General features: G+C 42.4%; 1 protein-coding gene across 3 annotated transcripts in view; it reads left to right on the top strand.

The window, feature by feature from the left end:
• Nucleotides 1-3,559: 3,559 nt before the first annotated feature.
• Nucleotides 3,560-27,295, top strand: part of TMEM170B (transmembrane protein 170B) — a 211,189-nt gene continuing 187,453 nt past the window's right edge. For 2 of the 3 annotated variants that reach the window (XM_027525079.1, XM_027525080.1), the window contains exons 1-2: nt 3,560-4,144; nt 23,969-24,139. In XM_027525079.1, the coding sequence (XP_027380880.1) occupies nt 4,048-4,144; nt 23,969-24,139 (268 nt within the window). In that variant the 5' untranslated portion in view covers nt 3,560-4,047. The remainder of the gene's footprint in view (nt 4,145-23,968; nt 24,140-27,295) is intronic. The other variant, XM_027525078.1, reaches the window with a different exon arrangement.

Below are 27,295 nucleotides of genomic sequence, written 5' to 3'. Positions count from 1 at the left end.
ATCTTCGTTTTCTGAATGTTGAGCTTTAAGCCAACTTTTTCACTCTCCTCTTTCACTTTCATCAAGAGGCTTTTTAGTTCCTCTTCACTTTCTGCCATAAGGGTGGTGTCATCTGCATATCTGAGGTTATTGATGTTTCTCCAGGCAATCTTGATTCCAGCTTGTACTTCTTCCAGTCCAGCGTTTCTCATGATGTACTCTGCATATAAGTTAAATAAGCAGGGTGACAATATACAGCCTTGACGTTCTCCTTTTCCTATTTGGAACCAGTCTGTTGTTCCATGTCCAGTTCTTCTTCTTTTTTTTTTTTTGATGTAGACCATTTTTAAAGTTTTTATTGAATCTTTACAAGATTGCTTCTGTTTTGTGTTTTAGTTTTTTGGCCATGAGGCATGTGGGATCTTAACTCCCTGCCAGGGATCGAACCCTCACCCCCTGCATTGGAAGGCGAAGTCTTAACCACTGGACCGCCAAGGAAGTCCCCCATGTCCAGTTCTAACTGTTGCTTCCTGACCTGCATATAGGTTTCTCAAGAGGCAGGTCAGGTGGTCTGGTATTCCCATCTCTTGAAGAATTTTCCACAGTTTATTGTGGTCCACAATGTTAAAGGCTTTGGCATAGTCAATAAAGGAGAAATAGATGTTTTTCTGGAACTCTCTTGCTTTTTCCATGATTCAGCGGATGTTGGCAACTTGATCTCTGGTTCCTCTGCCTTTTCTAAAACCAGCTTGAACATCTGGAAGTTCATGGTTCATGTATTGCTGAAGCCTGGCTTGGAGAATTTTGAGCATTTCTTTACTAGCGTGTGAGATGAGTGCAATTGTGTGGTAGTTTGAGCATTCTTTGGCATTGCCTTTCTTTGGGATTGGAATGGAAACTGACCTTTTCCAGTCCTGTGGCCAGTGCTGAGTTTTCCAAATTTGCTGGCATATTGAGTGCAGAACTTTCACAGCATCATCTTTCAGGATTTGGAATAGCTCAACTGGAATTCCATCACCTCCACTAGCTTTGTTCATAGTGATGCTTTCTAAGGCCCACTTGACTTCACATTCCGGGATGGGTGGCTCTAGGTGAGTGATCACACCATTGTGATTATCTGGGTCATGAAGCTCTTTTTTGTACAGTTCTTCTGTGTATTCTTGCCACCTCTTCTTAATATCTTCTGCTTCTGTTAGGTCCATACCATTTCTGTCCTTTATTGAGCCCATCTTTGCATGAAATGTTCCCTTGGTATCTCTAATTTTCTTAAAGAGATCTCTAGTTTTTCCCATTCTGTTGTTTTCCTCTATTTCTTTGCATGGATCGCTGAGGAAGGCTTTTTTATCTCTCCTTGCTATTCTTTGGAACTCTGCATTCAGATGCTTATATATTTCCTTTTCTCCTTTGCTTTTCACTTCTCATCTTTTCACAGCTATCTGTAAGGCCTTCCCAGACAGCCATTTTGCTTTTTTGCATTTCTTTTCCATGGGGATGGTCTTGATCCCTGTCTCTTGTACAATGTCACGAACCTCCGTCCATAGTTCATCAGGCACTCTATCAGATCTAGTCCCTTAAATCTATTTCTCACTTCCACTGTATAATCATAAGGGATTTGATTTAGGTCATACCTGAATGGTCTAGTGGTTTTCCCTACTTTCTTCAATTTAAGTCTGAATTTGGCAATAAGGAGTTCATGATCTGAGCCACAGTCAGCTCCTGGTCTTGTTTTTGCTGACTGTATAGAGCTTCTCCATCTTTGGCTGCAAATAATATAATCAATCTGATTTCAGTGTTGACCATCTGGTGATGTCCACCTGTGATACAAAATTTTCCCTTTACTCCTGTGTTGTGACATCAAACAGACAAAACACAGGCCAACTAAAAAATGTCTCTTGACTTCAGGTTCTATACACATGAAGTCCTTAGCCAGTACAGTTACTAACATTCAGGACGCCCTGAAAGGAGATAAGGGAGGAGATCAGGAATGAAGCATTCTAATCTCCAGGAGAAACTAGCAGAACAGGTCTTCAGATAGTTAGAGCCTTTCAGAAGAATTTATGAGCCCAGTTTCTTGCATCTTCTCCTATCTAGAAAAGCACTAAAATCGTTAGTGGAGGTATCTGCTCCTTGCGACTAGCAGCAACTGTCTGCCAAAATGTGTGCTTAAGCGCAAGCATCCTCTTCATGGAAGTCACATACAGTGACCTCCCCCCACCTCTTCAGAGCAGTTCCTCGCAGTTATCTGAGAGGCTGTCTCCCGGGCTATAGTCTTCATTTTGCCCCAGATGAAACTTAACTCACCATTCTTGGGCTGTACATTTTTTTTTTTTCACATACACACAAATACATCCGTACATAACTATACATATATATATATATTTTAAAGCAGTCACCAAAGAACACCCTTTTACAGGTGATTCACCCTTTCTGCGTTTTGCTCAACATACTTCATGATTTAGCTACAGCAAGAGCTTTGGTGTCCTTGGCAGATTTTCTTTCGCAAAAGGATGTGGAGGGGCAGCTGCCTAGTGCATATGTTTTTATTACCCAAACTTAATAGTTTTCAAGATAAGAGGTTTCAAACTTGAAGGAGGAGTTTAGTTTGTTGTAGCTGAACTTTAGACAGTTCCTTGGCCTGCCATGGACATGAAGATAGGCAGCTAATCATAGAAAGCGAGATCTAGTTTAAGTCCTGGATGGGGAAGGGGGTGGAAATAATAGAGACGTCTACAATTTACATACAAAGAGTATTGTCACGGAAAAAACAGCTAGCCCCCTTCTTGGGACACCTGCCCAGCCCCGGGCACCGTCGGTGATTTCAGATGGGGAGAACCACGCGAGGCCCAGGGTCTTCCTGTAGGAAGAATCCACTGGATGAATCGTTAAGTGGGTCTGTTTCAATGGCCTTCAAATATATTCTGCACTCCTTGCAGGTCATCTGATGCTCTCAAAAAAACAAACAAACAAACAAACAAACTCGCAAACTGACATATATTTCAAATCTTTTGAGGTATTTACACTTAAAAAAAAAAAGTTGTACTCAAACCTTTTTATTCAAAGCATTTCATTCGAAACCAAAGATGTGAACAGTCACTGAATCCACCTGTGGGACCTGGACACTGAGCTCCCCGCCGCGTTGGGTCCGAGCCGCAGCCCCAGGCCTAGCGGTGGGATTCTCCCAGGGCGCGCGCCCGCGGCTGGAGGGCGGGGCGGGAGGCGGAGGGCGGGAGGGAGGGTGTGGAGGCGGTTCCCTCGGAGCGTCCAATCAGTAGCGAGTGCCGGCGGTGGCGCTAGTGACGTAGACCGCGCTTCCCCCCGCCCCACTGCGGGGCCTACGCTCGGCCCCGCGAGCCACCCGAGCTCGCGCGCGCGAGAAGTTGAAGGGGGCGGGGGGAGGAGGAGGAGGAGGAGGGCTTCGGGGCCGGCCGGCTGTCGGAGGGCGGCGGGTCGCGGGAGTGAGCATGCGCGGTGGCTGCGGCGAGGGCGGGGCGGGCGGGCGGCGAGGGGGCTCGTGTGCGCGCGCACGAGCGGCCCGCCGGCGGCCGCGGGTGGAGGGGGCGGGTCCTCGAGTGTCGGCGGCAGGAGGGTGGGCAGGCGGGCGGCAGGAGGGGCCGCGGCCGCCGCCGCCGCCGGCTCGTCCGCGTCTCGGCTTTCGTCGTCCTCGCGCGGTGATGCCTGGGCCCCGTCGGGGGCTGCACCTGCCGGCTGCCCGTCACCCCGGCCCTCGCGGCGTGACCTCGGCCTCCTCACGCTCGCCGCGCGGCCCCTGACAGGCCGCGGCCTCCACAGCGCCCCGAGTCCTCCTCGCTCGCGGGCCGCGCGGGGAGAGCGCCCGGCCCCCGCCCCTCGCCGGCCGGCCGTCCTCAATGTCTCCCCGGCGGGGAGGGGGCTGCCTGGGAGACGCGCTGATCGGCCCCCCGGCGGAGGCCCGGCGGCGGCAGCAGCGACCAGCCCAGCGCCCCGAAGCCTCCCCCGGCGGCGGCGGCGTTGGCGGCGGCCTGGAGGAGCCGCGCACCCGCCGCCGCCCCCGGAGCCCGAGGAGAGGGCGGCGGGCGCCCCCCGGGGAAGATGAAGGCGGAGGGGGGCGACGCCTCCATGATCAACCTATCGGTGCAGCAGGTCCTGAGCCTCTGGGCCCACGGGACGGTGCTGAGGAACCTCACGGGTAATTGATGCGCCCGGTGGGGAGCGGGACGCGGCGCCGCCCCTCGCCTCTGGGATCTCCGCGCCGCCCTGGCTCCGGAGCTCGCGGCCCCCGGTCCCGGCGTGGAGGATGGGAATGGGAGCCGGTCTGTGCCCGTTCTGGGGTGCCGACTCCGGCCCCCCTAGCGCCCCGCGCCCCCGGGCTCCAGAGTGGCTGCGGACAGTCCACGACCCCTGCCTCGCTCCCTCCCGCCCTGCCTCCGTAGTACGCGCAGCACTGCTTTAGCGCCGAGTCTTAGTACACTTAGCCTTTATTTATGCCCCCCCTCACCTGCATACATACACACGCGCGCACACACACACTTCCCCACCTGCATACACACACGCACACACACGCGCTTCTTGCTCTTGGGATCTTTTTCTGATTTAGCGCTTTCTAGCAAATCTCAAGTCGAATGCAGGACTTAAATTGCCTGCTCGGATTGATCAGTTTGCTTCACTTAATTTTTTTTTGGCGATATAAATGACTCCTTGAGTAGATTATATTAGGTCACGGGCTGGACCAAGGTCTAGCGCGTTCTAAGCACTTTTTGCTTTTATCGTATATCTTCTCCCTCTTCTATCTCCTTTTGTCTTTTTCCCTCTGCCCATAAGCTGCTGCCCCTGTGACATTTGATAATTTTGTGTATTTCCCTTCACAAGTCAAGGCTATCAGGAGGGAATGGGACTTAAAATGTTATAATAATTAACATCAATTTCTGGTTGTAAAAGTGAGCCATAATACTCAGACTTTAAAAATCGAATTTGTAGGTCTGCTTTGTGAAGAAACTTCTGGCTTGGTTACTATAGAAATGCTTGTCTTATACCCTGAATTTAAAACATACCCTCTAAAGACAAGTGTTTACAAGAAAGTGCTTTCAGTTGCGGTTTGATGACCCCTCAGTGCCTGCTTCTCAGTGAAAAATCTTACAGACATACCCAGGATTTAATTCTTGTATAAGACAGCTAATTTTGATAGAGCATTAGTGTTTCAAAATGCATTATGTTAAACTGGTTAAGAGGATGACGACTATTTTATAAATGTAACCTGTCTTGATAGGATACAGGATGTTATAAAATCTGGCATATATGGAATTCAGATATTCATAGAGAAAAATTGAGGGCTGACTTTAAAGGCACTGGGTATCTTGCATGTGAAAACTATAAAATGAACATCAGTTCTGGATTGATTCACTTGCTTTTAATCTGTGGTTATTTAACTCGAAGCACACCCATCTTACATGATGGTCGCAGGTCAGGAACATGTTTTTATTTCTGAAAAACCTAAATTGATATAAAAACCATTTTATAATTCAGTTGAATTTTGAGATAGACTGCTTTATCTTACTTAGGGCTTTCCTTGGATTTATTCACTGTTAATATTTCAAATATTGTAAAATGAAAAACAAGGATTTGAGTATACGTATTTATATCTGTTAATGACTGTCTTCGCTCATCAGTGGATATTTAGAGAAAAGTAACTTCGGGAACCATAGAGTAAATGTAACTTAACCTCCTGGCCAGAGTTAACAATATTTTGAAATACTTACTTTTAAGATTCTGAATCATTACAGTGGCTTAGTTCCCATAGGTCAACCATTAGGTTAACAATAGTAGTCTCAATCCAGGGTTAGCTCTAATTATCTCCTTATGTAATCTTAATAATCATTAGTCTCTCATTGGACTTTGCCATTTTATAAAGGATATGGGATATGCTGAATATCCAAAACCAGGACTCAGGTGGGACTGAGGAGCATGGGAACCTGTTCTAGGAAATAAATACAATCTCGAGTATGCAAAATTCTGTGAAAATGGAGAAAACAGATTAGAAATAGGCTTCACCACCAGGTGAATGTAGCGCATGTTAGGAACGGCATCACTGCTAAAAAACGGACTCTGCAGGTGGTGACACTCTGATGTGGTTCCTTATGGCCTTCTCCATGCTGGTGACCTTCCTGATTCCATACGCAGCTTGAGTTAAGAGATGTTACCTGCAGTGCCATTTAGAACTCAGTCTATTAAAAAGAAGTAGTCAAACCCGACTTGTGAAACAAGATAACTCCTGTTTCTTGAATGCCTGCTATGTATCAGGCACTTTACAAATAATTACTTCTAATCATCAGAATACAGTATATTTACAAAGAAGTTCAGGGAGGGAAATTAAGTTGACCCACGTCATATAGCTCGAAATGGTTAAGTGGGTCTGAAGCCCCGGCCTCTGCCTGCAGAACCACTCCTTCTCCCTTTCCAAGCTGCTTTAGCTACTTCTCTGTCCTCCTCAAACAAGATGAATTACTCGCTTCATCCTGCTACTTCTGCTCTTTGTACATGCTTTTGTTGTTATGGTTTTCAGTTACATTTGCTGTTTTATTCGTGTCTTTGAGACTGTGAGCTTTCTGAAGGTTGGGTCCTTGTTGTAATTATAGAATTCCGGAATCCTAGCATGTTATATCTGGCACATAGTATATGCCCAATGCATGTATTTTGAGCTTTTAAAACAATACATCACAGATGCATGATTAAAACATTCTGGTTGCCTTATTTTTCAGCTACATCTGTTGGAGTGAATGTGCTTTTAAGGAGGACATAAGTTGTTTAAGCAATTTATAGAGATTATTGTCATACCTTTAATACATACAAATGCTATTTTTGGTGCTAGTTGCTATTCTTTCATATGTTTTATTTCATCTTTTCAACCATTTTGAGAGAGGTTAGTGTTTGTCCTTCTTTTATAGATTCAGACATTGAAGCGTAGAGTGCCTTGCTTGGATCAGGTAGCTCATAAGTGAAAACTGGTACTTTTTCAGATTGTGATGACTCATATTAAGTCAGAAGGCATTTTTGTCATCATCATAAACTTGGAAATGAAACTAGAAAGGAGCATAGTGTAGAACCAGGCTGATGTAGATTTTAGATCTAAAGACCAACTTTTAGAAACTAGTCTTGTGAATGTATTGCTTTGATAGAAATACATGTTTAAAAAGTGATAGGAACTAGAAATTAGAACTAGCTTAACATTTTAGAGATAGAAGTTATAAAGTTTGGTTACTTCATTTTAGAATTACTGAAATGCACACTGCTGGGATCAAACGGTCATCTAATGACAGGGCCAGGACTAGAACTGATGTTCACTGACTCTCAGTTCTGTGCCTTTTGCTTTTATTCCACATCAGTTCTTAACTCAGGCAGGTCTGACAGATGATAAATCTTAAGGCAAGTGAAAGTTGCTGTGTAAGTGTTCACCCCAAATGAGCCCAAGAATGGGTGAATGGAACTAATTTTTTCCAGAAATAAAAGATACTGGACATTGTAAGATATTGACTAGTGATAATAATAGTAATAATCTTTCTAAAATGTAAAGTTGCCATAGTCTCTGTAAAAGTTAGTGACCCATATGTATTATATATCTACTTTTAGAAATTATACCAGTTTCTGTCTGTGTTTTTCTCCTTTCAGGAAGACAGTAGTATGGGGATTCCGTATGGAGATTAACCCCTTGAGACCCCATCTTTGTCACTTAGCAACTGTTGCCAGGGTTCTCTTCTGTGTTTGTCACTTCCCAGTATGTGTGATTCTCAGGATTCCCAAATTGTTTGTTAACTGTATGTAGGTTATATGCTTATTCAGCTCACTCAAGTAGAGAGAGACGTGGTTTCCTTCCTTCTCAATTATTTTTTCTTTCTCTGAATATGTCCTAAAGCCCTCCTCCTTGCCACAACTTAAAATTAGAGTCAGTATGTATATATTCTTTCAGTTTTGTGGTTAACCTGACTTTTAAAAAATGGTCTACAGTGAAATGTATTCTTTTGCTTTACGTTTATTTTCTTCAGCTTACACTGGCTCCCAACCTTGTGTTCCCACCCAAGCTTGGTTGCTAAGAGTTTAGAGAAGAATTTTGTTCCTTAAAAGGAGGCAGGATCCTTAGACCCCTGGATAAACATAGCCCAGCTGGTGTTGGGAAAGGAATAATTGGTCCCTAGGAAAAAAAGCGAAGGTAGGCTGCACCCCTCTCTCAGTGTCAGCAGCAAATGTGGGAGCTGGTGCTCTCTCCTCTATTGATACAAACACCGGGAGACTGGGAATTCAAACTGGAATGAAGGTCAGAGGTCTGTATGTGTGTTTATAAAATATATGTGTGCTTATGTTCACTGTATACATACACACTATTATAGTCCCCCTTTAGACTTTGTAGTTGCTAAGCCACCTTAGCGTTAATCGGATTATCAGAAAAAAAGAGGGAAAACAACTGGGTATGTGCTGTGCATATTTGTAATTGTTCACATCTCATACTGGGCTTCCCAGGTGGCTCAGTGGCAATCTGCCTGCCAAGCAGGAGACCGGGGCTTCGATCCCTGAGTCGAGAAGATCCCCTGGAGCAGGAAATGGCAACCCACTCCAGTATTGTTGCCTAGGAGATCCAATGAACAGAGGAGCCTGGTGGGCACTACAGTTCAAGGGAGCCACAAAGAATTGGACAGGACTCGATGACTGAACAGCAACAGCCCTCAGGCTCGTGTAGCCAGAACCTTTCTTTGGTGGTGCTCCCAAACAGGTTTGCTTCTCCCAGTGTTACCCTGTATTCTAATGTCCCATTCCCAAATGATCTATTACAGGCGGTGAGTTTATGTAGGTAAAATTATTTCAGATGTCCACTTACAGATATGTTTTGAAACTGTAGTCTTTTTTTTAACTAATTATTTTAATTGGAGGCTAATTACTTTACTTTACAGTACTGTAGTGGGTTTTGCCATACATGAATGGCATGAGTCAGCCACCGGTGTACATGTGTCCCTGATCCTGAACCCCCCCTCCTCCCTCCCTGTCCCCTCCCTCAGGGTAGTCCCAGTGCACCAGCCCTGAGTGCCCTGTTTCATGCACTGAACTTGCACTGCTGATCTGTCTCACGGATGGTAATACACATGTTTCAAAGTACATGTAGTCTTAAAGACAGTGTGCTACTTTTCAATATTTATGCCAAATCCCCAAATTCACTTTTTCTGAAAACATGAACAATCCCTTACTCTTTTGTGGTGCTGAGCCAATTAATAAGTGACTTTTACTTTATAGGGTTTTGTCATTTGGAAGACCTAGCTGTGTATCTTGATCAAGAATGAAGTCACTATCATTTTTCAAAACTTAGAATTGTCATCTTCAGGTTCTTACTTTCTTAATTCCCACCTCATTATCTTTGAATCGTGCATCTGTATCTTCTGGCAATACCACGTCCAAGGTCCAGATGATATTTCTTAAAACTAAAGCAATTTCCAGATGAGTCTTGAGACTGTGTGGGCTGTAAGTTTGATTCTTGAATAGTTAACTATCAGAATATAAATGCATTTCTCTTTTCTTGCTTAGTGATTGGAAGGAATGACCAGAAAGGTAAGATAATTCACAAAGAGGACTTGGAGTAGCTGGAGATATTTTTCCTGTAGAAAGGAATCCTAAACAGAAGAGGAAGGATGAGGCAGAGATGGGGAAGAGGAATTGGAATCAGGGAAGGAAACTGGTATTCAGAATGGTCAGAGGTTAAGAGGAGAGCCCAGAGAACACAGAACACTGAACTTACCTTAGAATCAGACGAATAATCCTAATGGGGCTCTGTTTACTGAACACCGACTACATGTCAGGTCCTGTGCAAAACATTCTGCATGCATTTCACTTCCTATAATCAAAGTGGCCATATAATGTATTGTTTCATTAAATGTATGTAGAGGATTTATACTAAAAAGCAGCATCTAGCATTTTCAAGGGTCAATCTTGTTGGGTATTTCTTGATCTTGAGTGATTTGCCAGTCTCTGTGGTAAACACTGATAAACAAAAATGAAAATGTCAGTCATCCATAAGGGGTTCATAGTGTAGAAATGCTAACTAACCTTCAGGTTAATAGTACTCTAGTGGTTTGTAGAGTTCAGGGAGAACCAAATAATGGGACTTGGAAGACAACAGAAGAGGTAGAGAGCAGAGAAAGAACGTGTTTAAGGGATGATGGAGATGGAGGAGAGGATGTTGCCTGCTTTTAGGATGGTTCAGGATACTACTTGGTTTTGATTAAATTTAAAAGTATAATATTACTCTTGGGTATTATGTGTAGCTAGTCAATTTTCATTTTAAAATTCTCTCCCTGTCCCGTCCCCTTCCATGGATGGCTGTAATCCAGCATGGTTTCTAAATCTTGCTACATGTCATAATAACTTTGGGCTGGTTAAGGGTACAGTCCACAGCCCCAGTCCACAGCTATGGAATTAGGACCCTTGAGAACATGGTCTAGGAAGATACATTTTTAACTAGCTCTTAAGGTGATTTTTTGGGGGCTTCCCTGGTGGTTCAGATGGTAAAGCACCTGTCTGCAATGCGGGAGACCCGGGTTCGATCCCTGGGTTGGGAAGATCCCCTGGAGAAGGAAATGGCAGCCCATTCAAGTGGTCTTGCCTGGAGAATCCCATGGACGGGGGAGCCTGGTAGGCTACAATCCGTGGGGTCGCAAAGAGTCAGACATGATTGAGTGACTCCACTTTCTAAGGTGATTTTAGTATTGAGAGCTCAAAGATTGGGAACACCAACTTTTTAAAAATTAAGCTTTTTAGTGATATTTGTAACTGTCTTCTGATATATAATTCAGTCTAAATATGGAGTGTTGTAGTATAGCTAAAGATTTATTAAAATTTCAACATAAGTGACTCATTTCCAGGAGGATGCTATAACCCAGTTTTTTAAAAAGTGACTGCCTTTTAACATTAGAGGATAATATTGTGTGTTTAGTCACTCAGTTGTGTCCGACATTTTGCGACACCATGGACTGTAGCCTGCCGGGCTCCTCTTTCCAAGGGGATTCTCCAGGCAAGAATACTGGAGTGGGTTGCCATGCCCTCCTCCAGGGGATCTTCCCAACCCAGGGGTTGAACTCAGGTCTCCCGCATTGCAGGTGGATTCTTTACCATCTGAGCCACCAGGAAAACCCAGAGGATAATATTAGAATTTATCTTAAAAAAAATGTTTTATTTATGAGTTACTAGCAACAGAGAAAAATTCTTATTAAATGGTATTTTAAAAGAAATCCTAAGCACTTTAGTTATATTTAATCTGAAGTTATATTTAATCTGAAGTTTATATATGGGAGAACTAAACATTAACAATGTTTATGTAAATACTTAACATGATGTGCAGGTATCAGAACTTGCCCCCTACTGGGATAAATTGGATCCTGCTAGACTTTTGTATCCAAATGAAGAGTCTAAAGAAGTGATAGGATCCTTGAGTTTATGAGTCAATAAACTGAGTTTTATCCTTGAATGCTGTTAATTTGCTCTTATACTTGAAAAACCACATATTTAACCAGGCCTCTGTTTCCTCATTTATAAGACAATCCAATGACAACACTTTTCATGTTGATGTTAAAGGAAAAATGATCTAAAAATATTAATGAGTTAAGAAAAAAGTTGAGAGACTTTTATTTTGAGTTAAGGAAAACATTTACCCATTTGCATATAAATTTGTCTTTTTATCTTTAAGCTTTCTTTTTGAAGTGGGGCTTCAGACCTTTAATATTGCTAATTTGTAGAGTGAGGTTTGTTTTGTTTTTGTTTTAGTTGCTCAGTCCTCAATGCCTTGGATTGCTCAGCAAGAATACTGGAGTGGGCGCTTATTTCCTTCTCCAGGGGATCTTCCCGACCCAGGGATCAGACCCACATCTCCTTCATTGCAGGCACATTCTTTACCTGTGAGGTTTACTGCTAAGTCACTTCAGTCGTGTCTGACTCTGTGCGACCCCATAGACGGCAGCCCACCAGGCCCCACCGCCCCTGGGATTCTCCAGGCAAGAACACTGAAGTGGGTTGCCATTTCCTTCTCCAATGCATGAACGTGAAAAGTGAAAGTGAAGTCGCTCAGTTGTGTCCGACTCTTAGCGACCCCATGGACTGCAGCCCACCAGGCTCCTACTCCCATGGGATTTTCTAGGCAAGAGTTTAAGACCTAGAAAAACCTTTGTGCTCTTAACACCATTTAATAATTAGTTTTTAGAATTGGGCTTTCTTAAAACTTGATTTAGCAAACTCTGGATTCAGTATCTGAAGATCCCTTCCAGTTCTGAGATTATCTGTTTTTGTTTGTTTTTTAACCTCAGTGGGGCAATAACTGCTTCCTCAGGATTACTGTCATCCTATCAAAGGTATGACTGTTCTTACCAGCCTGTGCATTTGTTTTCCCCATTGTGCTTTCATTAATATCTTCTGATCTGTCCTTCATTTGGACTCCTATTTAGATTTAACTTTAGAAATTTGTTACATTGAGAGTTTCATTATAAGATATGCTCATTGATGTGAAGAGTTCTGCCGGGGACCAGCCCCGGCTGATCCAGGGTATTCGAAGGGGAGACGGCGTCGGCGACCTATTCAAATGGTAATTAGAGATATAAAGAGTAATAGAATGAGGATAGCTCAGTAGGAAAATTCAGTGGAGAAAAGAGGCTGAGTAGCTTGGTTTACGCGGAAAATCAATGTAACCCGTGACACCAGGTTAGCTCTGACCACGGAGGCCGCAGGCGCCCTCTCGAATAGCGGAAGGTGCCCCACCTTAGACACCTTCTCGAGTGGGTCTTAGAAGCCCAGGCAAATAAGTGGTCGCAGAGGATATCCACGCTCCAGATGGAGACTTCAGCCAGAATGTGAAAAGAAAGAATGACATGGGGAGACCAAGCGTTGGTGAGCAAGGCCCATAGCTTTATTTTTAACAGGGGCTTTTATACCCTAAGTTACACATAGAGGATAATAGGGGATGCAAAGTCAGCAGTCTTTGATTCTTATCAAAAACCAGGGTTTCTTTCCTGCAAATTTATCGTATACAAATGGTTTAGGTGATTTACATCATCTTCTGGCCAGAAGGCCTACTAACATTTTATGACTCTTGACAAGGAGTTATCAACAAAGACTTATTTTCTCTAAGAGTAATTATTTTAAGGTTTGGCGCCATCTTCCAAAGATAAAATTGCATTCCTATAGGGTGGATGTGTAATGGGTTTACAACAAAGGAAAGAATTTATTACCTTAAGGGTCTAAAGTTACTAACACCAAGGCCACTACTTATTTTTTCTACATACCAACTATTAATTAATACATATTCAAGGATACAATTCAGGGGATGTGAAAACTTGGCAGCAAGCATTGACTCATCAATGAAATAAATCCCTTACTAGTCTTATTCTGACAGTTTCTAACTCTCTGAGAGGCTCTAAGCTATTTGAATATCTTAAGCTTCCCGTGCCTCTGAAGGCTGGGAGACTGTAAACAATCGTATGCATAGCTGCAGGAGTCCGGGTAAACTTGTCAGGCGAGTTAGAGAGCCATCTGAGGGGTTTGGATTTAAACACTCCTAATTGCCCAGGAACTTTATTAATTGGAGCTGTAAGTTAACTCTTTGACAGAGAGAGAGAGATGGTGGTAGGGGACAGCCCCCAGTAAAGTCAGAGGTGAGAGCACAAAGCAATAAAGTAGGCAGACTCTGGTTTTTTGGGGGAAGATACTCGAGAATATCCGGGGAGACTCCCGAGGCTCGATCCCGCCTTTGCGTATGCCGAGCCTCCTCCTTCAAGACCTTTGTCACGAGCGGAATGTCTCTCGCCGGCTCCCGGCAGAGTTCCTATTTCAGTCTTCAGTGCAAATATCCCTTGGAAATACTGTATCATGAAGTTGTAAAACATTTTATCAATCCCTGAAAAGATGTTTTTTTTAGTTCAGTGACTGATTCAAACAAATTCGTGTTACTGAAAATTTTTTTTGGTAGGATGTATAATTTAAGATGCTTAAAGGTGTATAAATAATAACAATGCAAACTATTGTATATTGTTCTAATTTCATAATAGACTCAGATTTTGACATTTAAGCCTATACATTTATAACTATGTAACTAATCAGTTATGAAAAGGGCAAATTGAATGGCATTTTTTAGGAAGATCGTGCTATTTTGGAACTATTTTAAATAGCCTTAAACTGATTTTTTAAAGTAAAAAATGATATTCTGTTTTAAATTTATAACTTGTTTTTCTAAGAATTTTCTTTTTTCTGTTCAATGATGAGTACTGTAATTTACAGTTTAAAATTATATAATTAGTCGATAAAAGGGTAATTTAGTTTAAGTAGGTAATAAACAGTATTGTGATAAGCTCTGAGAGAGGCAGTATACTAAAGTAGCTCGTGAAGGTGTCACAACTAAAATTTCAAACTAATGTGTTTGCCCCTTTTTAAGAAGTAGAAGCAGACAGCTATTAAATATCTATCATAGCTTTAACTTTTCCTGCGTTAAATGAGGCTTCAAGTGAACAAATGCAGCAGCTTATTTTTAAATCCAGTTAAAATATTAGAGTGATTAAAAATTAGAAACAATATATTTTAACTTTCTTTGTTGCTCATTGCTTTGTGGAGACTTGGGTTCTCATTTCATGTTGCCCTGCTGTCTGAAGAGCTTCCTTTAATATGCCACGTAGCACAAATCTGCTGGCAGTTAATTCTCCCAGTTTTGTTTTGTTTTTTTCTGGAAAAAAACTTCATTTCACCTTCAGTTTTGAAAATTATTTCTCTTGAATATAGGTCCTGGCTTTGCAGTTTGTTTTTTTTTTCTTTTTTTTTCCCCTTTTAGTCTTTTAAAGTGTTACTCTAGTTTGTCTTCTGATTTGATGGTTTCTGATGAGAAGCTTGTGGTACTTTTTAATCTTTGTCCCTCAGTAATACGTCTCTTTCCTCTCTTTCTTTTTTCCCTTATTTCTTCTTCAGTATTTCCCTTTATCTTTGGTTTTAGGTCGTGTTACGGTGGTATATCTTGGTATGATGCTTGTGTGGTTTATTTTTGCTTTATTGTTTTTTACTTCTTTTGGGTGATCTTTATCTTGCTTGGGATTCTCTGGGAGTGTTAGATTTGTGGTTTGATATCCTTTATCATTTTTAGGCTTTTCAGCCAGTATTTATTTAAATATTTTTCTTCTGCATGATCTCTTCCTTCTCTATCTGGGTCTCCAGTTACATGTACGTTAAACCATTTGAATTGTTGCATAGCTCTTGTATGGTTCCTCTTTTCCCTCCTCCTCCTACCTTTTTCTCATTGTATTTCAATTTGAGTAATTTCTGTTGGCCAACCTTTACGTTCACTGATAGTTTATTTTTTACATTTTTTATTGAAATACAGTTGATTTACAGTGTTGTGTCAGCTTCAGGTTTACAGCAAAAGGATTCAGTTATACATATATAAATACATTGTTTTTTAGATTCTTTTCCGTTATAAGGTATTATAAGATAACGAGTACATCCCTGTGTTATATAGTAGGTCCTTGTTGGTTATCAGTTTTGTATATAGTAGTGTATATATATTTAATCCCAGACTCCTAATTTATCCCTCCCCCTCTTTCCTTTTGGTAACCGTAAATTTGCTTTCTGTATCTATGAGTCTGTTTCTGTTTTGTAAATAAGCTCATTGGTATCATTTTTTTTTTTTTAGATTCCATATATAAGCAATATCATATGATATTTGTCTTTCTCTGTCTGACTTAGTTCCCTTAATATGATGAGCCCTAACATTATTTCATTCTTTTTATGGGTGAGTAATATTCCATTGTGTATATATACTTCATCTTTTTTATCCATTCATCCATGAATTGAAACTTAGGTTGCTTCCATGTCTTGACCCTTGTAAATAGCGCTGCTGTGATAAGCTCACCTGTTCTTCAGTGTCGAGTTTACTGGTGAGCCCACTGAGGGAAGTCTTCATCTTTGATATCATGTGTTTTTGTTTGTTTTTTGTTTTGTTGAGGATTTTTTTTTTTTTCTTGAGGATATTCATTTGACTTTTTCTTGGACTTTCTGTCTCTCTGCTGAACTATCCCCATCTGTTCATGTGAGTTGCTGACCTTTTCCATGACTGACTTTGACATGTTGGTTATAGGTAAAGTCCCTGTCTGCTTGTTTTAAAATCTGGCTCATCTGAGTCTGATCACTTTATTTTTTGATGATGAATTGTTTTTCTTATTTTTGAGGGTGCCTTATACTTTTTATTGAATTCAGGCCTTCACATGTATAACAGTAGTGACTGAGGTAAATAATATTTGTGCCTGGAAATGGGCCGCCTCTGCTAGACGGGTAGGGTTCAGGTTCATTTAATTTACTCAGGAGTGATCGGTGTTTGAGCTTTCTTGCTACTGGTTAGGCTTCAAATTCTCTAGAAGGTGATGTTGTACGTGGTACTTGGGGTGCGGGCCAGTGCTGCAGGGTCATTACAGTGTTCGTGCTGTGTTGTCAGCTTTTAGCCATCTCTGCAGGCCTGCCTGGAAGACACTTTCCCACACACTTGCCTGCCCCCAGTCACAGCCTTGTTGCTCGTTACTTGGTGTCAAGCTCTCTTCAGTCTCCTGCCTGAGACCCTGTATTTCTAGGGAATGCTTGGTAGCAACCCGTGGAAAGAGCTTGCAGGTGACCCTGAGCTTTCCTGTGTCACTTACTCCAGGCTGACAGGTTAACTGCACACCTGGCCTTCAACTTGCAGTTACAGTTTCAGCTGCTCTTCTTTCCAACGCACATGGTACCCATTTGTTGCTCCTGTGCTTTGCCACAGGAGACCCTTTCCTTGGAGGGTCCCTCTTTGGAATTCATGTTACTGCGTTATCTTGCAGGGTCACCTGACTGGTAGGCTTAAAAACTGTGAGTTTGTAGTTTATCTTCTTCTCATTGTTAGGGTAACAATGACATTCCTTATAGTAAATTTGATTCAAACTTGTATCTAATAACAGAATTGTTTTAGTAATCATAGATTTAAAATTTGACAAGTCATACAGGAAGATTAGAGATACTAAAAATTTGAGATTTACTCTTTTTTAAAAACATGTCCCATAATATAAATGTATAGGGTTAGATCTTCACATTTTTCTACTTGACATTTTCTTGGCTTTAGCTTCTTTACTGTTCGCTGCTCACCAACATTTGAGTATACAGCAGATGTACCGAATATATTTCCCGTGTTTCCATACCTGATGGCCTGTGCTCTATTCAGCTATGTCCGTAGCAGGAGTCAGGGAAGCCAGACATCGCATCTCCTCCATCATCCAGGCTGTCAGCCAGTCCAGACACTTCACATTCTTTTCAACCCTCTGGCCATTGCCTAAGTCCAGGCCTCAGTTTCTCTTTGGGTTCTTGAAACGTTCTGATATTCTCTCATCTCCATCTAGTCCCCCTTTCCCATATCTGCCAGGATAATTAATTTGTTTTAAAAGATAAATGTGATTGTATCACTTCCTTGTTTAAAGTCTTTCATTGGCTCCTTATTACCTTCAGCCTTTGGAATGAAGTCTATATCTTTAGGGTCTATAAGCAGCCTCCCCTCCCCCACAAAAGCCACCCTGGCCCCAGCCCACGTTGTAATCCGGAGCATCTTCTCTCAGTATTTCTTGGCAGTAGCCGACCCAGAGGTTGCCGGGCCTGAGAACCAGCCAGGCCTGAGAACCATGAGCTGTTCTCCACCCCCTACCCTCGTCTGTCTCCAGTATGTTTTATCATTCAGTTCAGTGGTTCAGTCCTGTTTATTAACAATTCAGGTGGTAACAGATTCTCTTGGGATCTTTCTTGATTGATATTTCTTCCTCTGGTTCTTTGTCCCTGTGGTAATATGTGCCCCATAGTCAGGTGGTTGCTAGGACTCGTGAATCATACTCTGCCAATCCCTGCTCTAGGTGACTTTCTCAGATTATAAAGGCATCATCTCCCTGAAATTTAATGAGCCGCCAGTGTGGGACACACCCCCACGACAGAGAGGTCTCATGTCAGAAACTAAGGGGGACAGTTGCCACCCCTTAGATTTGATGGAAGCTTGAGATAACTCAGTTTGGACACAGATCAGTTAAACATACAGTGAGGACCATTTCTGTTAAGAAGAGAGAAACTATGAGCAGCCCCCAAGTTTAGTCTTACTGGTGTATTATAGTCACCTCGAGGCTTAGAGTATGTTGAGTACATGTAAGTGTTCAGTATGATTTTTGTTAGAAGGGTTAGATCCACTGTAGAGGATTAAAGATTATATTTAGTGTTTGTCTAGTAAGATACGTTTTGTTGTTTTTATGGCTTTGGGATTTTTTTTTTATAGGTACCTCATGTGTAACCTTAGCCTAGAGCAGTGATTTCTGTCTTTATTGCATGTCATGATTGATAAAGGCAATGAAAACAGAGTTGTTCAGGTCCCCGTCTATAGATAGTTTTAGCTATCTGTGGGTAATTCTTGTGAGCAGCCTGGATTGAGAAGCACTGGCCTCACAGAGCATCTCTGATGAATTCTAGAATGAAAAACTATTTTTAAAAGACAGTATATCTGCAGTAAAACAAACAGAACTTCAGGCTGGTTGCTAAAACATAACCAGTGAAGAGTAAAATAACATCATGCATATCCTCTCTTATTCTTAGAAGATAGCCATTATTTTTTGTATTTCTCTGTACCTATTATTTTTAACAAATACAGGGTCATACAATATGTACCATTCTTTGAATTGTTTTTACTTGGTTAAATATACTCCAGAGAAATTCATTTCCCAGAAATAATTTTGTCCAAGGATTAAAAACAAAAGCACAGAAGATAATTTCTAGTGACTTGGCAACCAGGGCTGATGGGAGATACAGACTGGGAGTGAGGCTATTTCTAGTATTGCTTGAAGGCTGAAACAGATCACAGCTCCCCTGCTTCTGATCCCACTGAAGGTAAACACACACACACACACACACACACGGCAAGAATGAACACACACGCAACAAGAGTGAACACACACACATGACAAGAACGAACACACACATACACGCTGGAGCAGATCACAGCTCCCCTGCCTCTGATCCCACTGAAGGTAAACACACACGCACACTGTTTTACTGCAGATACACTGTCTTTTAAAAACAGTTTTTCATTCTAGAATTCATCAAAGGAGAAGATGCTCTGTGAGGCCAGTACTTCTCAACCCAGGCTGCTCACAAGAATTACCCCTAGAGCAGCTAAACTCTCTCTAGATGACAGACCTACACGACTCTGCTATCATTCCCTTTATCGAGGCAGGGATTGAAGGGGTGGCATACTTCTGTTTTGTAGAGTGTGTTTTTTGACTTTTTGTTTTGTATTTTGTTTAGCACCAGAGAAGCCTCCCTCTGGCTCCCTCCTTTCCTTGTTGTCAGTTGCTGGAAGCGCAGGTTAGGCGGGGTATGAGTAGGGAGAGCAGCCTGGGCCTCTGGGTTGTTCGTGTGAGCCGTGCCGTGCACAGCAGTTGAGAACAGGTGGTCCCCCTCCTCTCCTGGTCTCAGCACCTCTTCCTGCTCTGGGGCTCTGGGGCGTCTGTCTGTGCTCTGCTCTTAGGGGCCTGCAGGTAGTTCTCCAGGTGTCCTGCATTTGCAGAAGTGAGTCGCCTTAGACTTGTTTATCCAGGTCTTCAGAGGCCCTCCCTGTTCACTGATGGGGTGGTTGGTATTGATCTATCAGGTAATTTAAAATAGTAGTAACAACATCACTCATTATCAGAGAAGTGCAAATCAAAACCACTATGAGGTACCATTTCACACCAGTCAGAATGGCTTCGATCCAAAAGTCTACAAATAATAAATGCTGGAGAGGGTGTGGAGAAAAGGGAACCCTCTTACCCTGTTGGTGGGAATGCAAACTAGTACAGCCACTATGGAGAACAGTGTGGAGATTCCTTAAAAAACTGGAAATAGAACTGCCTTATGATCCAGCAATCCCACTGCTGGGCATACACACTGAGGAAACCAGAAGGGAAAGAGACACGTGTACCCCAGTGTTCATCGCAGCACTGTTTATAATAGCCAGGACATGGAAGCAACCTAGATGCCCATCAGCAGATGAATGGATAAGAAAGCTGTGGTACATATACACAATGGAGTATTACTCTGCCATTAAAAAGAATACATTTGAATCAGTTCTAATGAGGTGGATGAAACTGGAGCCTATTATACAGAGTGAAGTAAGCCAGAAGGAAAAACACCAATACAGTATACTAACGCATATATATGGAATTTAGAAAGATGGTAACAATAACCCTGTGTACAAGACAGCAAAAGAGACACTGATGTATAGAACAGTCTTATGGACTCTGAGGGAGAGGGAGAGGGTGGGAAGATTTGGGAGAATGGCATTGAAACATGTAAAATATCATGTATGAAACGAGATGCTAGTCCAGGTTCGATGCACGATACTGGATGCTTGGGGCTAGTGCACTGGGACGACCCAGAGGGATGTTATGGGGAGGGAGGAGGGAGGAGGGTTCAGGATGGGGAACACATGTATACCTGTAGTGGATTCATTTTGATATTTGGCAAAACTAATACAATTATGTGAAGTTTAAAAATAAAATTATAAACAAAAATAGTAGTAACAACATGCAACCTAAATTAATTCTAGATATTCTGAGCAGCATTCAGGTTTTTTTTTTTCTGTGATAAATAGTGTGATTAAAAAAAAAGAAACATAAAAATAAATTTGCGTTTGGGTAGTTTGTGCTCAGTCTGCTTGAGGGATAATCCTGGACTGATCCTTACAGGACTGTTTGAGATTCTGCCTTTTGGTTATATCATTCTTTGATATCTAGGGATTTTATAAGACATTAGACTTAAAAACTTACTTTTCCTAATTACTAGGCAAATTTATTGTCGAGGTCAATAGCTGTATAGTCAGTAGGCAGACAACATTACTTAATAATGTCCAATAATTCGTGTTCATAGTGTTACACATGGTCACGAAATTTTTTACCCCACCTGCATGACAAGGACAACAAGGAAAAGTGCTTTGGGGGCTCACTCTGGTAAGAAGCAGGCTTGGGGCTCAAGGCAAATGACTGATGCCTGACTCCTCTTATTAAGAGCGGGCACCTGCCACAGAGCCTTTCCTCATCTCAAAGCTCCCTTAGAGAATTTTTGTTCTCTTATATTCTTTGTTAGATTCACTCTGAAAAGTTAGATCTTTTAAAATACAAATATCATCTGGGCAAGATAAGCGCTTTTGTCTTTAATGCATTTGAAGCTATTTGTTTGGGAAAGACAGCATGAAAGCATTGTTTCCCTGAAAGCTAAGAGAGAGAAGCCTCTGAAAGGCAAGCTTTGTCTGTTTTCTTTAATCACGAGCGTCTCGCTCTTCTGCCATAGAGAAGCATTCTTTAACACAGAGATTTATCAGATTTCTCTTCCTTGAAATTATCAGTCCATTTTAAGTGTCAGTTCTTACGAATTTGGCAGGGTGAAACTGATTTTTTTTTAAAAATCTGTTTGCTATATATCCTCCCTTTTAAAAATTCCGCCTTTAATTTGGAGGTAGTTGTAGATTCCCATGCAGCTGTGAGAAATAGTACAGAGAGAACCCAAGTGGCCTTTACCCCAGCTGAAAAGTGAAAGTGAAAGCTGCTATACAGTCCATGGAATTCTCCAAGCCAGAATACTGGAGTGGGTAGCCATTTCCTTCTCCAGGGGACCTTCCCAACCCAGGGATCAAGCCCAGGTCTCCCGTATTGCAGGCAGATTCTTTACCAGTTGAGCCCCAGGGGAAGCCCAAGAATACTGGAGTGGGTAGTTTGTCCCTTCTCCAGTGGATTTTCCCAACCCAGAAATTGAACTGGGGTCTCCTGAATTGCAGGCGGATTCTTTACCAGCTGAGCCACAGGGGAAGCCCAAGAATACTGGGGTGGGTAGCCTATCCTTTCTCCAGCAGATCTTTCTGACCCAGAAATTGAACTGGGATCTCCTGCACTGCAGAAGATTCCTTACCAACTGAGCTGTACCCCAGTTCCCCAGTGGGAACATCTTAGAAAAACCAGTGTGTAATACCAAAACAAGGATGTTGACCTTGACACAGTCCACCAGCCTTTTTCAGATTTCACAGGTGTTACTTGTACACCTGTACTCATGGGTGTGTTTATATTTATTTCTTTTCAGTTTTACCATTTGTATATGTGTGTACCACCACAATCAAAATACAGAACAACTCCACCGCTGCAAAGATCCTCAGTGTTTGTACCCATTTTAAGACAAGAAGTCCCACGTTTCCTCTGCCCCAAGTCCCTGGCAGCCACCACCCTGTTTTCTGTTTCTGTTCACTTGACTACTTTAGATACCTCATAGAAGTGGAATTTACCAGTATTTGTCCTCTTGGGCCTGGTTTATTTTACTTAGCGTAATGTCCAGAAGATTCATGCATGCTGTAGCATGTGGCAGAATGTTCTCCCAATGAATATTCCATTGACATATAAACCTTATTGTTTATTAACTCACCCATGGATGAGCACTTGAGTCGCTTCCCCTCGTGGCAATGGCGAATACTGTTACTGTAATCATAGTTGTGCAGCTGTCTCTTCATGATCTTGCTTTGATTCTTCTGGATATATACCCAGAAATGGAATTGCTGGATCAAGTGGTCATTTTGTTTTTAGTTTTGGAGGAGCTACCACACTGTTTTCCATAGCTGATGCCCTGTTTTACATTCCCACCAGCAGTGTATATCTGTACTCCACTGATGTTTGAGTAAATAAGTTTCAGTTAATCCATTTTTGTTCTCTTTATTCATGACTGTTTTATTGCCCTTCTTTTTCACTTGATAGAGAGTGAACAGATAGCTCAAATAGCAGATGAGACATTTTGCACTACAGAATGTTTGCATACCAAGGCTGATCCTGAAGGTGACATCTAAATATTTTGGAGTCAGTTCTTTCAGCTATAAATAACAGAAACCTTACATGGGCCAATTTAAAAGGATTGCATTACAAGGAGATTTTATCATGTTGAATCTAAGGGTATTAACATGGCAGGGCTGAATGTAGCACTGGAATAAGGGATTTGGTTGTCCCTTGCCTTTGATGCTTCTGTTTTTCTTTTATCCTGTTATCATGGGTTTGATCAAGTTATGATGAGATGACTGTTCACAAAGCCTGAGCCCTTCAGGTTCAGCCTGAAGGATAAAGACTGAGGTGCTCAGTTTTGGTCCCAGTTCAGAGTTCCCAGGGGAAGGGACTGATGGACCCAGTTTGGATCAGTGGCCTGTCCAGATGTTCCTCCACGCAGGCCGAGTCAGGGGGATGGAGTTGGTGGAGGACAGGCAGTCTCTGCAGGAACCGTGTGCACTGACGGAGGGGCAGGTGGCCAGAAAGAAAGGGAGTGGGTGCTAGAGAGAGACCGGAGGGCATGCCCGTTGGCTGTCTGTAGCCGACTTCAGTGAAAGCAGTTGAGACCACATTGATGAGTTCTGGGTAAGGGCTAGTATATGACCTGAGACAAAGAACTTAAAAGATTCGGACAGTTCTTCAGTATACAAAGACGAGAGCCAAGAGGGAAAGGACCTGAACTTCTTAAAATTGTAAAAGACAAAAATCATTGACTCACTTCTGGAATTATTTGAATTAAGGGGTAGTTTTTTTTTTTTTAAGGTTTGGACACTTAGTGTAGACAGTTATATATCAGACAGCAATTAATTAACGTATATAATTTATTCCAGGAGATTTGCAAACAAGAGGGTGTATCAGAGAAAATAATAGAGCATAGCTGTGTCATGGGGACATTTAGAGGAAATTGGAGTGTGGCTTTGACCTGGTGAAGTCATGGAGGTTGATTTCCCCATCAAGCAGTAGTAATGATGATAATTGTTAAAATTTCATACTACTATGTATCAAGTATTGTACTGGGCATGTTTGTATCTACGATCTCTAACCAGACCATGATCATCCAGACCATGGGTGCTCACGCTTTGTTACACTGGATTTTTCCAAGAGGTTTTCCAGCACAGTTTTCAACGCCTTGCTTTCCCTTTCAGAGATGTGGTACTGGATCTTCCTCTGGGCCCTCTTCTCCTCTCTGTTCGTCCATGGTGCTGCCGGAGTGCTGATGTTCGTGATGCTGCAGAGGCATCGGCAAGGGAGAGTCATCTCCGTCATCGCCGTCAGCATCGGATTTCTGGCTTCCGTGACTGGAGCGATGATCACTAGTAAGTAGATGCTGTTTTAAGAATGTCATTTTATATGCACGTAAGTTTGGGGCTTTTTCATTATAGGTTATTCTGTGTGTGCGTGTGTGCGCGCGTGTGTGTGGGCGTGTGCGTGCTTAGTCACTCAGTCATGTCCAACTCTTGGTGACCCTATGGGCTATAGCCTGCCAGGCTCCTTTGTCCGTGGGATTTTTTTTTATAGGTTGTTAACAAGATATTAAATATAGTTCTAGTGCTACACAGTAGGTCTTTGTTACCTGTTTTTTCTATAGTAGTCTGTATCTGTTAATTCCAGGTTTATCCTTCCCTCTGCTCTCCGATTTGGTAAATACCACTTTGCTTTCTGTGTCTGTGAGTATGTCTCTGTTTTGTAAATAACGTTGATTTGCACCATACTTTAGATCCCACACCCAAGTGACGGTATGTGGCATCTGTCTTCTGACTTCACTCGGTGCGCTGACCCCTAGGTCCATCCGTCCTGCTGCAGAGGCATTATTTCATCCTGTTTTAATTGCTGAATAATACTCCACTGGGTGTGTCTACCATATCTTTATCCATTCGTCTATCAGTGAACATTTACATTGCTTCCATGTCTTGGCTATTTTAAACAGTGCTGCGATGAACATTGGGGTACATGCATCTTTTTTTAATTAGAGTTTTCTCCAGTTATATAACCAGGAATAGAATTGCTGAATCATGTGGGGCCTCCCTGTGGCTCAGATGGTTAAGAATCTGTCTGCAATGTGGAAGACCTGGGTTCGATTCCTGGGTCAGGAAGATCCCCTGGGGAAGGGAATCCCCTCCAGTATTCCATTATTCCCCAGAATCCAGAATTCTGGAGAATTCCATGGACAGAGGAACCTGGCAGGCCACAGTCCATGGGGTTGTAGAGTCAGACACAGCTGAGCAATTAACACACACACACACACACACACACACACACACTAGCTGTATTTTTAGTTTTTTAAAGAACCTATGCTGTTCTCCATAGTGGCTGTCCCAGTTTATATTCCCAACAGTGTAGGAGGGTTCCCTTTTCTCCACTCTCTCGAGCATTTATTATTTATAGACTTTGTAATAATGACCATTCTGACTGGTGTGAAGTGATATCTTATTGTAGTTTTGATTTGCATTTCTCTAATAATTAGTGATGTTGAGCATGTTTTCATGTGCCTGTTGGCCATCTGTATGTCGTCTTTGGAAAAATATCCATTTAGGTCTTTTGCCCATTTATTGATAGGGTTGTTGGGTTTTTTTGTTTTTGTTTTTTTTTTAATATTGAGCTTTATGAGCAGCTTGTATATTTTGGAAATTGTTAGCAAATATTGGTCCCATCATTAGCAAATATTTTTTCCTGGTCCGTAGGTTGTATTTTTCGTTTTGTTTGTATTTCCTTTGCTATGCAAAAAGCTTTTAAGTTTAATTAGGTGCCATTTGTTTATTTTTGCTTTTGCTTCCATTTCTCTGGGAGATGGATCGAAAAAAAGATTGCTGCAATTTATTTCAAAGAATGTCCTGCCTATGTTTTCCTCTAGGCATTTTATAGTATCCAGTGTTACATTCAGGTCTTCAGTCCATTTTTAGTTTATTTTTGTTTGTGATTTTAGAGAAGGTTCTAATTTCATTCTTTTATATGTAGCTTCTCAATTTTCCCAGAACCACTTATTGAAGAGACTGTCTCTTCTCCATTTTATATTCTTGCCTCCTTTGTCATAGATTAACTGACTATAATCGTGCACTTCCTTCTTAAACACAAGTTGTTACGACATAAATCTCCCCTGGCCTACTAGAAACTATTAGCCACTTTACACTGTCCTCCAGTTGTCTGGAGGTTTTCTACTTCCCTGCCTCATGTGTGTGTCCTGCAGGCCCTAGGTTCATGCCCTCTGACCTCCACCTCTTACCACAGCATTGAGGCCCCAGCTCCAGCCTTAGGTTCTGCTGTGCTAGTTAAACCGGGACTTTGATGTGTCCTGTTGAGCCTGGAGGGCCTCAGCTGCTTCCTTCGAGTGGTTCTGCTTGACACTGGTGCTGCTGTCTGCTGCCGTGGTCTCATCACCGCCTGCAAACAGTAGCACTTCTGTTGCTGGTCACCTGGCCTGCTTCCGTGAGGCCAGGGCAGCTGCCTGCCACCACTGGATGTGTGCAAGACCCTCCTTAGCTCAGAGATGAGAGGAAATCTGTTCCTACCATAGCTCTATGGCCTCCCTCCTCTTGTGGCACAGTCACGTTTCCCCGGAGTGATCAGCGTGCCTTGCCTGAGAATATAGCCCTGTCCCCGGGGCTCTGGGTCTGCCCTGGGCACAGCTGTGGTAAGCTGTGAGCAGTCTATTTTCTCTTCCTTTCTTCATTTACTATTCTTATGTGTCATCTTGTGTTAGGTTTTTTTGTTGTTGTTGTTGCTGTATTCACCTGTAACTTTCTCATATACTACTTCATTCCCTTTGCCATAGGGTTTAAAACAAGTAATCAGGTTTAGCTGAAGCACCAAGTGTACAGAGTGGAGTAATGGGAAATTCAGCTGGGACAAGCCAGATCCTCAAAGATCCTGGAAGGTCAGCCAGAATTTGGACTTTATTCTGCAGGCCATGGAAAGCAAGTAGATATTTTAGAAAGGAATTGGAAAGGGGCAGAGCAGTTCACTAGGAAATTTGTTTTGTGGCTGAATGTAGAATAAATATATGTGAAGGAAGAACCAAAAGGAAACTCTGAGAGAGCAGGGGCCTTGCCTGTCTTCATCACTGCTGAATCTCCAGCAATAAAACAGCACCCGGAATGTAACAGATACTCAGGAAATACTGGTTGGATAGATGGACATAGTGAGGGAGGAGGCACAGAGGACAGGAAGAAGAAAGTGGAGGAGGGAAGAGGGGGCAGGCGGAGAGGGAGAAAAAGAGCCGAGGCTTTAACTTTTGGTCTGAATTTGAGGCTGGATCTGAAGTAGGCTGTGGCAGTGAGATGGAAGAGTTGCTATAAGGACTGTGACAAAGTGGAGAGTCCAGATTAGTCGTTGCTCACTGTGGAGACGTACAAAGAAGCCTGGAAAGGGACAGCTCATGTTTTTGATGTGGCCACTGCTGTAACTGTGGAACCGTGAGCAGAGGCGGAAGGACGAAGGAACAGCTTGTTCAGAAGCTGAAAATAGTGTGTGTATTA

Source organism: Bos indicus x Bos taurus, chromosome 23, assembly GCF_003369695.1.
Source record: "Bos indicus x Bos taurus breed Angus x Brahman F1 hybrid chromosome 23, Bos_hybrid_MaternalHap_v2.0, whole genome shotgun sequence".
Lineage (NCBI taxonomy): Eukaryota > Metazoa > Chordata > Mammalia > Artiodactyla > Bovidae > Bos > Bos indicus x Bos taurus.
This window is presented reverse-complemented; position numbering and strand designations above follow the sequence as displayed.